This window comes from Chenopodium album, chromosome 18 (assembly GCF_948465745.1).
Source record: "Chenopodium album chromosome 18, dcCheAlbu1.1, whole genome shotgun sequence".
NCBI classification, from domain to species: domain Eukaryota; kingdom Viridiplantae; phylum Streptophyta; class Magnoliopsida; order Caryophyllales; family Amaranthaceae; genus Chenopodium; species Chenopodium album.
In genome coordinates, this window is record NC_137851.1 from 48,272,080 (window position 1) to 48,288,407 (window position 16,328).

General features: G+C 35.0%; 1 protein-coding gene across 8 annotated transcripts; it reads right to left on the reverse strand.

Moving 5' to 3' along the window:
* Window positions 1-3,513: 3,513 nt before the first annotated feature.
* On the reverse strand, window positions 3,514-14,856 carry LOC145592475 (uncharacterized). 8 transcript variants are annotated; one of them, XM_081648934.1, is made up of 13 exons: window positions 14,544-14,855; window positions 13,798-14,242; window positions 7,592-12,260; window positions 7,426-7,474; window positions 7,267-7,349; window positions 7,111-7,176; window positions 6,759-6,848; window positions 6,114-6,290; window positions 5,100-5,505; window positions 4,908-5,009; window positions 4,140-4,187; window positions 3,918-4,039; window positions 3,514-3,733 (listed from the first exon to the last, which is right to left on the reverse strand). In XM_081648934.1, the coding sequence occupies exons 2-9, from the start codon at window positions 14,220-14,222 to the stop codon at window positions 5,470-5,472; spliced, it is 5,595 nt and encodes a 1,864-aa protein (XP_081505060.1). In that variant the 5' UTR covers window positions 14,223-14,242; window positions 14,544-14,855; the 3' UTR covers window positions 3,514-3,733; window positions 3,918-4,039; window positions 4,140-4,187; window positions 4,908-5,009; window positions 5,100-5,469. The 8 variants fall into 8 exon arrangements, with proteins under 8 accessions (XP_081505060.1, XP_081505062.1, XP_081505059.1 ...); XM_081648936.1 differs by lacking the exon at window positions 4,140-4,187 and having other exon boundaries at window positions 5,290-5,505; XM_081648933.1 differs by having other exon boundaries at window positions 3,918-4,187; window positions 5,290-5,505.
* Window positions 14,857-16,328: the final 1,472 nt, after the last annotated feature.

Consider the following 16,328-nt stretch of genomic DNA (forward strand, 5'->3'; position numbering starts at 1 on the left):
AATGTAATACAAATAATTAATACTCAATTCTATAAATCTAATTAATATTCACTAATAATAAAAAATTACATTATTTTATTTTCCTAAACATAAATCTAATTTATAATCACTTAAAATAAACAATTACATTATTTTATTTTCCTAAACATAAATCTAATTAATATTCACTACCAATAAACAATTGCATTATTTTATTTTCCTAAACATAAATCTAATTAATATTCACTAATAATAAACAATTACATTATTTGATTTCCTAAACATAAATCTAAATTAATATTCACTAATAATAAACAATTACATTATTTGATTTCCTAAACATAAACATAATTAATATTCACTAATAATAAACAATTACATTATTTGATTTCCTAAACATAAATCTAATTAATATTCACTAATAATAAACAATTACATTATTTGATTTCCTAAACATAAACATAATTAATATTCACTAATAATAAACAATTACATTATTTGATTTCCTAAACATTAATCTAATTAATATTCACTAATAATAAACAATTACATAATTTTATTTTCCTAAGCATAAATCTAATTAATATTCACTAATAAAAAAAATTACATTATTTTATTTTCCTAAACATAAATCTAATTTATAATCACTTAAAATAAACAATTACATTATCTTATTTTCCTAAACATAAATCTAATTTATAATCACTTAAAATAAACAATTACATTATTTTATTTTCCTAAACATAAATCTAATTAATATTCACTACCAATAAACAATTGCATTATTTTATTTTCCTAAACATAAATCTAATTAATATTCACTAATAATAAACAATTACGTAATTTTATTTCCTACACATAAATCTAATTAATATTCACTTAAAATAAACAATTATATTACTTAATTTCTTAAACATATTTCTAATTAACATTCACTTAAAATAAACAATTACATAATTTTATTTCCTAAACATATTTCTAATTAATATGCACTTAAAATAAACAAATATATAATTTTATTAATATGAAAAATAAATATATAATTAAATTATTTTTTTTTACTTACGTAAACCGCCCAAGTAAGACGGTTTAACCACGGTCAAACCGCCCGGCAATACGGTTTTACCGTAGACAAACCGCCCAGAAAATACGGTTTGACCGTGGTCAAACCGCCCAAACTATACGATTGAACCATGGTCAAATCGTATATCCTGGGCGTTTTGACCATGGTCAAATCGTCTAACTTGGGCGGTTGTACCACGGTTGAATCGCACAGACAGGGCGGTTTGAGTACTTTTCCGGCGAAAAAAAATATATCTGCTCCGCCTGGGCTGCGTCCTCCTCCCTCGCGCGTGTTGCGTTCCTCGACCGTGGCATTCTCGGCAGTTGTGGACGGTGGTGGTGGTGATATTGAAGTGGTGGACCTTGTGGTGGTGGTTGCAATGTGCGGTGGTGGTGGTGATTTAAGGTGGTGAATGTTGTTTTGCGGCGGTAGCGGCGGCAATGGTGGTGTTGGTTGGTGGTGGTGGTGATTTTAAGTTTTCTTGAGAGGTTTTAAGTGAGAGAGAGAAAGAGGTGATGTTAGAGAGTGAAAGAGAGAAAGAGTTTAGGATTTTGAGTATGGGTAAGAACGTAAATTCATTCCTAATTTGTGGGCGATTTTGATAAGAATGTGGGCGTTATTTAACAACTCCCATAATTTTTGTATGAATTGTTGCAACTTTTCAAGTTATTTATACTATAGTTTAGTTGGTACGTGAGTAATTAGACAATTCCAAGATCTCAAGTTCAAAATCCATCCCTTCCGAACTAACTGAGCATTAAAAACCAAGAAAACAACCATTTAGACATCTAGGACTTGAGATAAGCACCTTACCAAATACCAAGTAAACAAACACTTTATTACTAACAATAGTTTTGATTTTGACAACCATTTAGAGATTAGACACTTTATTGCTACCAATGTTTACTACAAATTTCGAATACACTTCTATTACATAAACCAATTAGTGAAGCTGCTGCATAAACACCCAAACACCTATAAGACATACGTTGATACGTATTTACACCTTAATGGGCTTTGGATCCCTTTTTTTTTTCAGAATCAATGTTTGATTATATATATATATATATATAAACACTTTCTTATTTTATTTTTTCCCTCCAAAATGCATGGATGATGTCATATTTTTCCTTTACAAGCTACCATATTTAACATTGTTTTGAAAATTAAAATCCATTTGAATTTTTAAATTTTGGGTTTTCTACAGATATTATGTTATTTAGTTATTTATGATTTGTTAACAATAGTTAATAATATAATTTAATTGAAATTTCTTAATTAAATATGAAAATTATGCACTTTTGGAAATTGTATATTCATATTTATTCAAAAATTAATTAGGAAAACGGAGGAAGTAGTTATTTTCTTTCAATATGTGTTAAAAGTTATAATTCAATTCTTATTATAAAACCGTACATCGCACGGGATTAACCTAGTTAGATATCAAATTAGATTAGTTTGCATCAGATTGGAAAATTTTATATTCTTAAGATGAATTCTAATAGTCTTTGTTAAATTATTGGATGTAAAAATATTTACAATGACGAAATGATAAATAGGAATTTAATTACTACTTTAACCGACTAATCTATGAGGAAGCCCCAGTATCTCAATATGAGATACAAGAATTGTATTTCAAAATGGCAAATAGGTGAATTCGTGAATATAAGGAACTTTATGAATATTTTATAACCTTTAATGTAAATATTTTTTTGGGTTTGGTCTTCTTCTTCAACAAATAGTTGCAGATCTGCTCCATGTCATTCCCCTCCATTTTCATCTCTTTCTTGCTCCTTCCCAATAATATTGCTTCATCTTGTAAACCACCAACGTTCACCCTCATAATTCCGGTGGCTTCGCCGCCAAATTAAACGAAGACCCTAAGAAAAATAGAGAAATTAAGGGCATGGTTAACCCAAAGGAGATATGAGTGTTAATTTCCTCCATTGAAGCCAATTGTCAAGTTCCATTTCACCGTTGAAGCTCTTCGTTCCTCCATTGATGCTGTTCTGATTTTCGTTCCTCCATTGATGCAATGGTGTTCTGATTTTGCTTGAATACAATGATATTCCAGACAATTTTACAATTTTAACCCCCTCTTGAGAACTTGAGATACATGAATTTTCTCCTAATCTATTAATAGTAAATACTGCTGGTTAAGATCCTTTTAATAGACAGATTTGTCAAAATAAATACTATAACTAAAATTGTCATAATAGCCTACCAGTTGGCAAATAAATGGAAAGTGCAAAAATATATGATTGAGAGATGGTTCTCTACTTCTCTTTACGAAACACAGATAAATCCCTGAATTTGTTTAGCCATGTCTTTGGGGAAATATATGCGAATTCCAATCATGGAGATGTAAAAGGAAAGGCTGCTGAAGAGGAAGCAGCTTAGTAGCGTTCTACGCTTTGTTTTTTCGCTGTTCAGAAATGATACTCCAAACTAAATTTCCGTAGACATGAAGGTAAAATATATGCATGTAGAAGCCATTTTATTTCCAATAAAATTGTGAAGCTGTATGCACATATAGTTGTATACACAAAAAATTTTACAATACAGCATCGATGAGGATAATCCCATTAAGCACGAGCACCTGCATTGCAATCAGTGAACATCTGGTAGCAGCTTTAATAACATCCCAAGTGTTTCAGAGAACTGGTTTTCATTCCCAGTAAAGGCCATAGCCTGCCAAACACGACACTGTTAAGACCAGCCAAAAGTCCAACCAACAAAGACAAGTGACAAAATCGCATTTAGATGAGGATTTTATGCAGTATTGAAATTCTGGCAATCGCCTATCAACAATAGTGTTGGTTGGCTACAACAGAACATAAATTTTTAACTATAGCTTGTAGAAACATGTACTAACATGTAAGCCATTCAACAACGTTTTCCCTCCGGTCGGAAAGGAGTGTTGTTTAGGATCCTCATTTTCAAGTCCGAGTGTTGTTTAGCAGTAGTTACCTAACTTTTCGAAGTTCCAACCTTAACCTAATAATCAAATTTTAAATTAAGGTTAGCTATCATCAAAATATTCATGTTTCATCTTTTCAATATTCAACTACAATTTTAAATCTACATGTTTCCAAACCAGAGGGAGCATTGTAGAGCTGAGTGAGCCTGGATACACCAAGGGACCCTTCAAGAAGACAATGGCAAGATCTGAATGTCAGACTGAGAACAAATGCCAGTATAAACAATATCCTTCATTCCAAAAAAAAACTCTTCCCACTTCCTATCATAAACAAAGGAATCTGAACATAGTAGATACAAGTGCTTTTGATTACATTATGTGAGTTTAAAAAAATGAATTATTACCATAACCTGGACCAGGTTGAGGTAAAATAACAGTATTTCTTTGACAAAAAATTGAAACAAAGCAAAATCACGAAGAAATTTAAGAAACGACCTAAAAGGGAAAGTGGGAACAACATTATGTAACGGATCGAGGGAGTATAAAGCATGCCTAGGGAGGCGTACTTGGTTTGAATGAACATTCTGGTCCAAACTCAATTTTTAGTTGACAAACATGCATTTTCCAACTCTGAACACGAACTGGCCCAAACCTAAAGTTACCCAACCCTGAAGTCCCTGATATGACATGTCTAATCAAAATTGCAACCATAAAATTAATATGCATACGAAGTATTAAAAAAGAACTGAAAGTGAAAGTGTTGAGCAATAGATTTCATGGACAAACCAATTACACAGAGATAAAGGATTCTTATGTTGATAAATATCTAGTTTTTAGAATCATATATATAATTTATGAATCTCATTTTTTTTCATACAAGATTGGATTACTCCCTCAAAAAAAAAAAAAAAAAAAAAATACAAGATTGGATTATACTAGACATACCAAAATACTGAGGCCTCGAGAAGATTTGACAAGGAAAAAACATCAATGTTGTAGCATACAGGCCAAGTCAAAGCAGATGAATCATTCATTTACCAGACAAATCTGCAGTAATGATGGGAAAAAAAAAAAAGTCAAGCCAGATGCAACAATAGTGAAGACCATTGAGAGAAAACATGAAAAAATAAAGCTTACTTTCCAAGCATGCAAATCCAACCCTTGACAAAGCAAGACTGCTCGATGATTATGGCTTTAGTTTAAGGGTGGAATTGTGGCAATGCTTTTTTTTTTTGGGACTAAGGCTTTGTTGTTGTACTTGGGGAGTGGGGAGGGGCTGAGTGCAAAAAGTGGATAGCATCTTTATTTAAATTCATTTATTCCCTACCCGCATTTTCTTCAATTGGCATCCACCACCACCCAGCAAGCAGCATTTGAAACCAGAGAGATTAAGATCAGTACTCATTGCAGTTTACCAACAGTCACATGCCGAGATGGAACTCAAATCTTAATTCCCTCCAAGATATTGTGAAGCCAACAAGTGTAGCGGGCACTTGGCAGATCTACATTAACGCTCATTAGGGTTGAACTTGCTCCAAGCTTCCTGCACATAGCCAAAAACAGAAATTATATCAGATGATTTTGACTGTTTTGAACTTTTCGATAAATATGGCTATCAAAAAGGCAAGATAAAGGCCATTCAAGAGTCCTGTAAAATGACTGAAAACATGTCCATAAGAGCGACCTCCAAGTCCAACATGATTGCACACAGTACAATTTACATTGCCTAATATACAGTCACTAGAGTTGGGACGGAAAAACAACAACAAAGCCTTAATCCCAAAATGATTTGGGGTCAGCTAACATGAATCGTCGTAAGGAATCATATGGTATAACGAAACGGACATAACAAAACCATCAATTAAAAGAGTTAGAAAAAAGGTGATTAAAGTGAGTAAACGAAAGAGCATTTAAGAAAAAATAAGGGAGTTTTAAAAGAGAAACAAGAATAAAATTCAAATAAGTTCATAAAACATAAATGCTCTTCCTAATTTTAACAAATATTAAGATCATATGATCAAACTAATAGTGAAATCAGGCAAAAAATTTGGAATAAATGCTCTTCCTAATTTTAACAAATATTAAGCAAGTTAAAACAGTAAGAATGGTGAGGCATTACAGAGCAAGGAAGATCATAAGATCAAGACGCACCTTCAAAAGATCAAAAACTTTTTCGCATATGTACTTCTGCTGAATGGATGCACCTCGTTGTTGCAATTTATCAGGATGAACGCAAAGTGTAGCTTTCTTATAAGATTTTCTGACAGCAGTCGCAGCCACCAAATCAGTGAGGGAAACAGGCTGCCATCCACTATCAGGACCCAATATCTGCACATGAATATATTTAGTTGAATTATCATCAAATATATCTAAAAGATGTTGCAGATAAGAATAGAATAGAAACGCCAAGATTTCAGAGAAGGCCTGAACCAAAAAAAAAGTTGTTTTATGAAATGGAAAACTCTAAGAAAATAATTGTGCAACATGTGCCTCCAATGAATTGAAATTCAAAAGATAAAATTAAAACAAAGCAAACATTTTAGAATTCAAATTTCATGTAGTGCACTTTTGTAAAATGGAAAAATGTTCTGGTAAACTAAAAAAATATATACCTAACCAAACGCCACTCACTCATCTAACAAAAACCAAAAGATGGGTACAAGTTTTATTAAAACAGAGTATTTACTTAGAACTGGTCAAGGGATTTAATTCAAGGTAAACAGAGATATGAGAGAGAGAAAGAGAGCAATACGGATTTGATACACATTCATGCGCAATGTTAATTATTCATCTTACATATTGTAGTGTTGAAAGCAGTGCACGCAGGTTTCCTTCCTTTCCAGTGGACCACCGTTTGACCTCAGAATCCAGAGAATCTGCCAGTATCTGCAATAAAAAGTAGACCATGAAACTTTGATAGCAGGCTCATAAGAAAGTAAGCAATTAATCAAAAACTCCCAAAGAACCAAACAGAGCGCCACCTAACAATACCATGGTACTTCTAAAGAGATTACCACCTAATAATAAAAAGTAGAGGGCAGTTTACTGAGATATTTTTCAGACCAATATAATCAAACGACAAATGATTAAAAAAAAAAAAAAAAAACTCATTAAATCATCCAGCATTCTAACCCAAAATATTCCTTACATTTTTGGCAGCTTGCTCCTTCTGAGCTAGGATATCACGCTTATTCTTCTCTTCAAGAGCATTAGTCTGACAATGAATGATTATAAATTCTTAAAATGAATGGATATTTACAGCTCTGTGTCAGAAATTTATCATAAAAAATGGGCAAAAACATACTGCTCGTTCCATTGTTCGTTTCTGCCTTTCCAATCTAGCTTTGCGCCTTTGAGTTGATTCAACATCAGCTCCATCAATTTTTTCTGCATATAAACAACTCCAGATGTTGAATGGCTAAATTCAGGTACGTGAAAGAATTACCAGTTTCAGAACACATACCACTGTTATTTGAGGAATCTGAACTTCTTGAGCTCTGATATTTTGGCTCCTGCGACAGATTAAAAGGTCAGCAAGTCATTATATAGAGACAAGTACCATATATGAATGAAAACACATAAACAGCATTTACCAATGATGAATTTTTCTCAGATGAATATCTTCCTACCTGTTCTCTTGACCTGTGAAAAGCTTTCTCTGATAAAGCCCTTTGCAGTGCTCGCTCCCGAGCCTCTGATGTAGCTCTTTCTACAGCAGCACGCTCTGCTTTTAGTTTTGCTTCCACTGAGGCCTTATCTATCGAGGAAGTTGCCTCAGAAGAAACCTTACCCAGCTTCTCTTGAATTCCAGCTGCTACTTTATGGCGTGCCTCCACATTTGGTCTCTCTGCTGCATCTTTTCTCGCCCTTTCCCTGGCTTCAGCAAATGCTCGCTCCCTAGCTTCACGAATTGCCCTTTCAACTGCTATTTTTTCTTTTTCTCTCGCCTTTTCTTTCCTGTTTAAATCATCCTGGTCACTGAGGTGTTCCTTTACTGGTTCTACTTTGTTGGGTACATCATCCTTCTCCTGTGAAGTAGACATGCTATTAAGTTTTCCATGCTTCTCTACACAACCCTTCACGTTGGATTCTTGATCCATCTCTACTGTCAGCCCAACATCTTCATTAATTCTTAATTGCTGACCTGCTCCTACTTTCTCTCCGCCCTCAAACCATCTTCTCCTTCTCGGAGCTGTTTCTCCATTCTGCTTGCTATTTTCCCCATTAATTGCTACATCAGACTTCACTCCATTTATAGATTCTTCACATTTGGTTTTCATATCAAGGCATTCGTCTGAGGTGTTATGCATTACCGACTCATTAACATTGTTAAGAGGCACCTCCAAATTCACTTTAATACCTTCAAAAAGGGACAGAGGCTCAGGTGCTCCCTGTTCCCCTCTTTTAACGAACCATTTTCTTCTGGTAGGAGTTGTTTCAACAGTATTTTTGACACCATCCTGATTGCAAGGAATATCAGCATCTTTACCAGTTTTAAGCTCTGCAACACTGCAATCTAGTTCATCAGCATGGATTTCTACGCTTCCAGATAACTCAGATTCATCCAATATCTCCTGCTCTATCTCCAGATCTGTTCGGTTACCTTCCAGGATGCTAGGACGCTCAGCTGTCCCAATAATCCCGCTGTTATCAAACCATCTTCTTCTCCTGTGGCCAGCTTCAGCACCAGACCTCTCCACATCCTGATCACTTCCTGTATCAAACTCCCCTACATGCAGGTTGTCCCCAGGTTCATGCAGCAAGTCATTTTGATTTTCCAAATTATCCTGTGATTCAGGTTCCACGACTTTCACATTAACATCCTTTTGCTCAAGAGACATGTCAGATTCACTGTCAAATGAAACAAGAATTTCATGCGGAAGTATTCTGATGTTACCATTTAGATCCTTCTGAATCACATATTTATCATGTTCCATGTTAATTTCAGTTGACACAGATGTAAGCACAGGCTCTTCAACAATCAACTCCCTAGCTGTTTGAGCTGATACTGGAGGCCATTCTCCAATCAACCCACTTTCCGTTTGAGCCGGTACTGGATTTTCTAAATCCATTTCAGGTTCGGAAGAAGAATTAGACATTTCCATCATCCTCTCAATTTCTTCATCAGCATATACTGCTTCTCTAATCTTGGAACTGTCCATAACAAAACTACAGGCTTCCCCTTTGCTTAAATATTCATTTTCTTTCTGCTTGTGTTCCCCTTCAGCTGAAACAACGAAACTTGATTGCAGAGTCACTCCTTCTGCAGTTTCCTCTATTGGCTCAATATGATCAGTTCCACTCTGTTTAACTTTAATATCTTCCCAACCATATTTTTGTCTAGAAACTTCTTCAATGTGATTGCTTTCTCGTTGATCACTATCATTCTTCCAGGTTTCTCCTACCAGATTAAACTCTTCCACAATCTCTACATTCTCATGCTGTTTTTTATTTTCCTTTAGCACTTCACAATCACCATCATTGTCAGTTTTCTCAAAAATATTTTCACACCAATGAGAATTGTCTGTCGATACCTCCCTGAATTCCTCATTCAGACTAATATCATTGCCCTTTTCACGAATTACATTATTTCTTTCATGCCCAGCCTGTGTACAAAGTTCCTTCGCACTGTCATTACTTTCTTCATTAATATCACCTAAATGAATCTCACACAAATCACCCTGCCCATCAACGTCATGAGTGAGTCCTTTGCCATCATGCTCAGCAATGGTACAAGGTTCCTCCACTATTTCATGAAATTCATCATCACAAGACCCTGCATAGTCCTTACTAATCGTATCATCTTGCCAGTCATCTTCACGAGCGGGTACCTTTTCGTCGTGTGCATCCATGGAACAATGCTCTTCCACCATCTCAACTTTTTCTTCATTGACGGAGCAAGTATTGCTGTTTCTATTCATCAAACCTTCCCTTCCCTCTTCATGAGAGATTTCCATTTCATTATCCTCAATCAGAGAACAAGGCTCGTCCACTGTCTTGTCATTTTCATCATCACTAGAATCTAAGCCATTCATTTTATATACATCATCTTGCCTCTTAGTATCATGAGCCACAAATTTATCACCGGAATCCTGTTGCTCTTCATCGTGCCATGCTCTGTGTTCAATTTTCACCTCCTTTATCACTTGCTCCTGTCCATTCTCCATCTCACGCTCTCTAATTTCTAGTGGTCCCGTCTCTTCTATTTTTGGATCAGGAGGATCGCATAAGATCTGATTCCTATAAGCAAAGAACTGAAAGTTTTCTGAACTAGAGCCTTCAGTATCTGGAATGAAATCAACAGTGTTTACAGCTTTGTTCTGCTTGACACTGTCACTGAAGCTCCTTATTGATTTGTTCTCCTCTGGAACCAGAGCCTCTGATGCAAACTGTACCGTATTTTCCCCATTCATCACTTTGCCAGCACTTGCAATGCCATGATTTACTTCTAATCTTTTTTGCTTAAGAGCCTCACGATCATCGAAAGTATGTTCAACTTCGTCCAGTTGCTGCCGAAGTTCAATATTAGCTTCCATTTCCTTCAAATCCTCTTTCTTCTCAGAATCAGTCTCAGTCTCAGTCTGCCAAGACATAAAGCTAGCTAGTCTATTCTTCACTCCACTTATAAGTTGATTAAGGTGCTTTGCTGCTTCCCATTCTCCTTCTTGTTTATCATCCCCTCCAATCAAGTTAGACTTCCTTGCACCACTTTCAGTGAGTTCCTCATTCATAACAGAATTCTTTTGGTCTTCACAAACTGGGAGCACCTGGGCTTCACAAACTAGGGGCACCTGGTCTTCAAAAACTGGATGCGCTTTAGCATTCTCTACCACCCTCTTTCTTTCTAAAGGTGAACATGGTTGCATATCACTATCTACAGTGGGAGAACAATGACGCATTTCAGGTTGTTTAAAATTGTTAATCTCATTGGCTAGTCCCCTCTTCTTGGACACTTTCACCTTCAAAGTATCCTTAAACCTCAAGTTGGTAGAGCCATGACACTCTCGCTCCAAGAATGCTTTTGCCAACCGAATTCTCATTTCAGCTTCCTCAATTGCTCTCTGCAAAACAGCTACAGAAACTGCAGCAGCTGAGTTTACATCTAACTCCTCGGCAAGGGGTGGTATTGCACCTACAGTGCTTCTGTATGGATTCTTTTGGGAACTCTTTGAGCTTGAGTTCTCTGATACCTTATAACGGCTCTCAACAGGAAAGAATCTAGGCAGACTTGAAGAAGGATACATCATAGAGGGCTGTGCTTTAACTTGGGCAGCACTAGGATCATGTGAGGCATCAAATGAATAAGAACCGCCAAAACGAGGTTTTCTCTTAGGTCCTTCATCACGCTCACAAGAAGGCTTATAATCACCAAGGTCTATGCTGGCCATCCTGGAACGCCTATCTTTCTTCTTAACCTCATCACAACCAATGGCAATCTCAGCATTATTTTTTACCACCTTAGATGGCCCTGCTGCCTGACATGGTTCATGAGAAGCATCAATTGAAGCTGACTCACTAAATCCTGATTCTTTCTGAAAGAGTGGATCACACTGGCCATTCTGTCTGTTAGCACCAAGATCCAAGCTAGTATTACCTGAATGCCTGCTTTGCTCTTTTTCCGGGTCAACACCTATGCTAGGTTGTGTTTCACCGCTCAGCACAGATGTTGTGCTAGACAGGGTCTTTTGAGTAGGGCCAAGTTCATTGGACAACGAAGACTCTGGTCGTGCTTCTGGTTTTATTGAATGACTGGATTCCTGAAACGGATGAGCATTAGCTGCGTGTGTTGCACTGCTAGTGCTATTAAAGCTCAATTTCTTAATCTTAGTTCCTGAAAGCTTTGTGTTGTCAACTGATTCGCAGAATCCATTTGTTGCAGTGTTACTGGACTGGCATGTGCCATGAGATTTATCAACTGAAAATGAACCACTCATACCAGATACTTTCTGAAGGCCAGAATCACTGACATTATTCTGTTTGACAGCACCAAGATCCAAACTAGTATGCCTGGCATGCTTCCCTTGCTTGGAGTCTGTGTCTACTGAATCATATTTGATCACAGGTGTTTGACTAGACAGGGTCTTCTGAGTAGCAGTCACTTCATGCAATGAATAAGCACGAGCATGAGTTACTTTTCTTGGCCCTCCAGTAGCGTTCACAACCACTTTATTCCCAGGCTCAAATTGCTTTGTATTGTTAAATGATGGACAAAATCCATTTGTCAGTGACTGGCCATCATAAGATTGGCCTGAAATCTCGGGGTTGGTGGCATCCGTGGTTTGCCCTTGGCTCCTAAAACTGAAAAATATTAAATCTTATGGTCACTGTTAATGCAGTCAATACATGAATTAATACATGCAAACACAGGATACCATGTACGCGTTTGTGTGCAGAAAATAGATAGAAAACAGGGTGGAATTGGTGACTGGAGTACATATATTACTGTTGAGAGAAAAAGATGTCACATATAATATTAATAGACCTCTAAACAGGAAATGTATCCAGGTTTAGTAGTTCCAAGGAAATTTTTTAACAAAGCTTCTTATAAAAGTAATTAATTTATAAATAGCAGTAGTTAGTTGTCCAATACTGTCAAAACGATTTAGGATTTCAGGATTACATAAGTCGGACTGTGAAACTCTGGTGAGACAGAAATTTTCAGAGGACTTTATAATACATCCACTGTTTGATGAGGTAACTACCAACCACTCCATACCTTACAGAAGTATATACGACCAAATTATTTGGTTCCTAACAAAAGGTCTATAAGGAGACATCACTTTCATCACTATCTTCATTAATCTCGCATTCTCGCCATCAGAGTTACGCTAATAAACCTGGCCTGTCTGTTGGAAGTTTGGAAGAAATGTTTATTTTCAGTACATTTCAGATTTCACAAACATGTCCAACTAGTCTGTATACTCTGTAATTCATCTAGTAACATGATAGTCTAAGTTTATAAGGGAAATAAGGAAGTGGGCCATACAAAAGACCAATGCCATGTACTCCAAGACACCTCCCAGAAGATTACTACTAATTAGTGTACCTGCATCGGGTACTTTAACCTACATCAACTTTAGGATCCCAACACTCAAACTTCCACAAAGAGCTAGCAACACCTTTCATAAGGAAAACTTTTCACTTCTTAAGATACTTCCAACTTTCAGGGGCATACAAGAAGTTCACAATTTCCCTCGGTGTACATATTATATTTGATCATAATTACGTCACTTATTCCTAGAGCAAAAGCACCCTGCACCCGCTAGCCTGGAAGCTACATTCAACTACAAATAGAGACCCACGTCTTTCATTTGTTTACCCCCTCCATCAAAATCAATAGTTACGTTGATATTGTAACATCCATTATATGTGACAATTATATCCAAATGGACCATTCCCATACATACAAACATAAATACCTTAACCCAAAACCTTAACGAATAACGACCCATGTGGTAAGAGGTAATTAAACTAATCAATTTTTGGTGTTTAGAGAGCCACAAGGGCGGGGGTGAGAATCGATCCCAACATCTCCTGGAACCGAGAGGGAAGGTCTAACCACTTGAGCTATCCCTCACTCTCTAATTAAACTAATCAATAGCTACATTGACAGTGTAATACGGAGTATCAATTACATGTGACAACTATATCCAAACAGAACATATTACAAACATAAAAACGACCTGTTTGATAAGTGATAATTAAATTATCAACAAAAATGGCATTATTGAAGAATAAAATCAACCAACTAACATAACACATCAACATTCAAAAGTTCACCCAATAATTGTAATCATTTAATTTCTTTTAAAAAACATAAAAATATAAAATATACCTTGGCAAAATATGAGCAACAGATGAAGTTTTGGGTTTCTTCTTCAACTGATCAAACAACTCCTCACCATCTGGCAAACCAAAACTATGACTATCATCTCCAAAAACACCACCATAATCAAAACTCCCTTTCTCTTTCTCTTTCTCTTTCGGAGGAAGGTCGAGGATGGGAATCGACGAATACGAAATGCTCCAAACGCCATTGTTCGATTTCGAGGACCCGAAAACTTCAGCATAATCATCTTCCATGAAAGAGGCTGACGATTTCACCTTACTAGGAGACGAAGAAGCGAAAACGTCGTCGTATATGTGCTTGAAAGAAGTAGAGCTAGAACTTACTCCATTGTTGCTAAAGCTTGGTGGCTTCTTCTTGCTGGTGGAGTGAGAAAATGACGACCCACTAGCTGCTCGCTTTACTTCCGCCATTGTTGATTTTTCTTCTTCCTCTACATCATTGGATCTTAATAAAATTAGTATAAATAAATAAATTGTTTATGGGTTTTTTCTCCCATTTATACTATAAGAAAAACCCAGAAAAGAAATTTCAAACTACAACTTAAATTTTAAATTTTTTGAAGAAAATCCCAGAATTTTCTCCCAATAAAAAAAAAAAAAAAAAAAAAAAAAAAAAAAAAAAAAAAAGGGAAAACCCAGAAAAATATGTAATCGAAACCTTAATTTGGAGTTTACTGACATTTATATTATTTAAATAAATGAAAGCCCAGAAAAGGGGAGTTTAAAATAAACCTTAAATTTGTTTAAAATTTGGGGGAAAACCCAAAAATTAAAACTTGGGATTAATTGAAGCGAAAGTCCATTTTCTGGAAAAATTAAATGCAAGGATTAATGGCAATTGTGATTGGAATATGGTCGGTGTCTGAAAGAGCAAAAATGGAGGTTTTGGTTTTGGTATTGGGTTTTGAAAGAGTTGCAGAGGAGAGAGAAAGTATGATTGAGAGGAGAGAGAAAGAAGAGGTAACAAAACTTGCTAACATTGCTTTTTGTAGCTTGAATCAATCATATTCATGCTGGATATTATACCGCGTTTTAATTTTCTGACATTTTTAATTGAGTATTTTTGTGTTAATTTTTTTGCTAAATATAAATAATTTATTAATATAAGAATTTTATACTGGTATTTTGGTAATTAGTCAAAGTGAGGGTTGATGTACTAGTCAATTGTATTTTTGTTGTGTAAAATTAGGTCAAATTTTATAATTTGCAATAAATTAAATTACTTGTATGGTAGCTACTTGTCCCAACAAACAATGTGATTGTTGAGTATAACATGTAAACTTAACCAATTTTGAAAATGATTGATGTATTGATTTGAACATGTACTAGTAGAATGTTTTTGGTGTGTTTGTTCTTAAAACAATTTGGATCTTTTGTTAATAATATTGAACAAGTTGCTATTATAATACAAAGTAATAAAAAGGAAAATGATAAACATAGCTTTAAGGGCTATAAGAATCTAAAAAGGAAAATATTGGGGATTTTTTTTTTTTTTTAAAAAAAAAGGAAATATTGAGGATAATTTAACAATAAATTACACCGATCTGCCGTGATTTTGTCATGATCCAACTTAATTCTATTTTAGGAAGTATATTTAATGCTTATATATAACCCTAAGAATTGCATATATCATTACCCTAATAAAAAGTATTCTTTCTTGTGTTTCAAATTGTTTGCCACATTGCATTTATGGGAGTTCAAATTATTACTCATCTATATTGTTGAATTCCCTTCAATGTCTATTTTTGAAATGAGCTTTTTCCGATCCTTTTAAAATATCATACAGTATTTTTGTAATATTTACAAAAACAAATTTGGAGTTATTTACATTTTAAGACATTTCATCACAACAAGAAAACAATTTATTTACGACAAAACAAACAAATAGGGATAAAGAGAGTAATACTATAAGATGTACTAATTCTTTAATTATTATGTGCAACAAATGAATATTTTATATCTTACAAATATTACCCCTTTGTTGCACAGTACTACTAATAATTAACGGAGGTAGTACTTAGTTGTCTAGCAAATTGACTTCACTTGTATCTAGACATGAACCTTAATTAAATTTGTTAATTCCTTCGTTTTTAAATACTTACTCCATTTCTCAATGCGCGGAGTTTTAGGAGAAATTGGACAAAGTACTACCTCCGTCCCATAATACTTGTGACGTTGAGGTGGACACACAGTTTTAGAAAACTTCAAGCAGATCCATTTAAAACATTTGTTTATTGTATAAAAGATTATCTTTTGCATTTTTATATTATAAGAAATCAACAAGTAGGGTGGAAGTGGGGTAGGTGACGAGAGAGAAAATATGGGAAAATATTTTTTTAATTAGCGGTCCTATTCCATTTTGAGTAACGAGTCAAATATTTTGGGATGGACAAAAATTGGGAATTGTGTCAAGTACTATGGGATAGAGGGAGTAATAAAATATGGAGTAGTGAAGAAGAGAGAAGAATAAAAAATTGTATTCCGTAAAAAAACAAAAGTTGTTGAGAGAATTAAAAG

What these genes read in the sequence shown, in the direction of transcription:
- LOC145592475 (XM_081648930.1), bottom strand. Translation starts at nt 14,222, where the DNA reads ATGGCGGAAGTAAAGCGAGCAGCTAGTGGGTCGTCATTTTCTCACTCC. An exon ending in GTTGCTCATATTTTGCCAAG is followed by an intron (nt 12,261 to 13,797) that starts GTATATTTTATA and finishes AATATTTTTCAG; the next exon opens with TTTTAGGAGCCAAGGGCAAA. An exon ending in AGATTCCTCAAATAACAGTG is followed by an intron (nt 7,350 to 7,425) that starts GTATGTGTTCTG and finishes GTTTATATGCAG; the next exon opens with AAAAAATTGATGGAGCTGAT.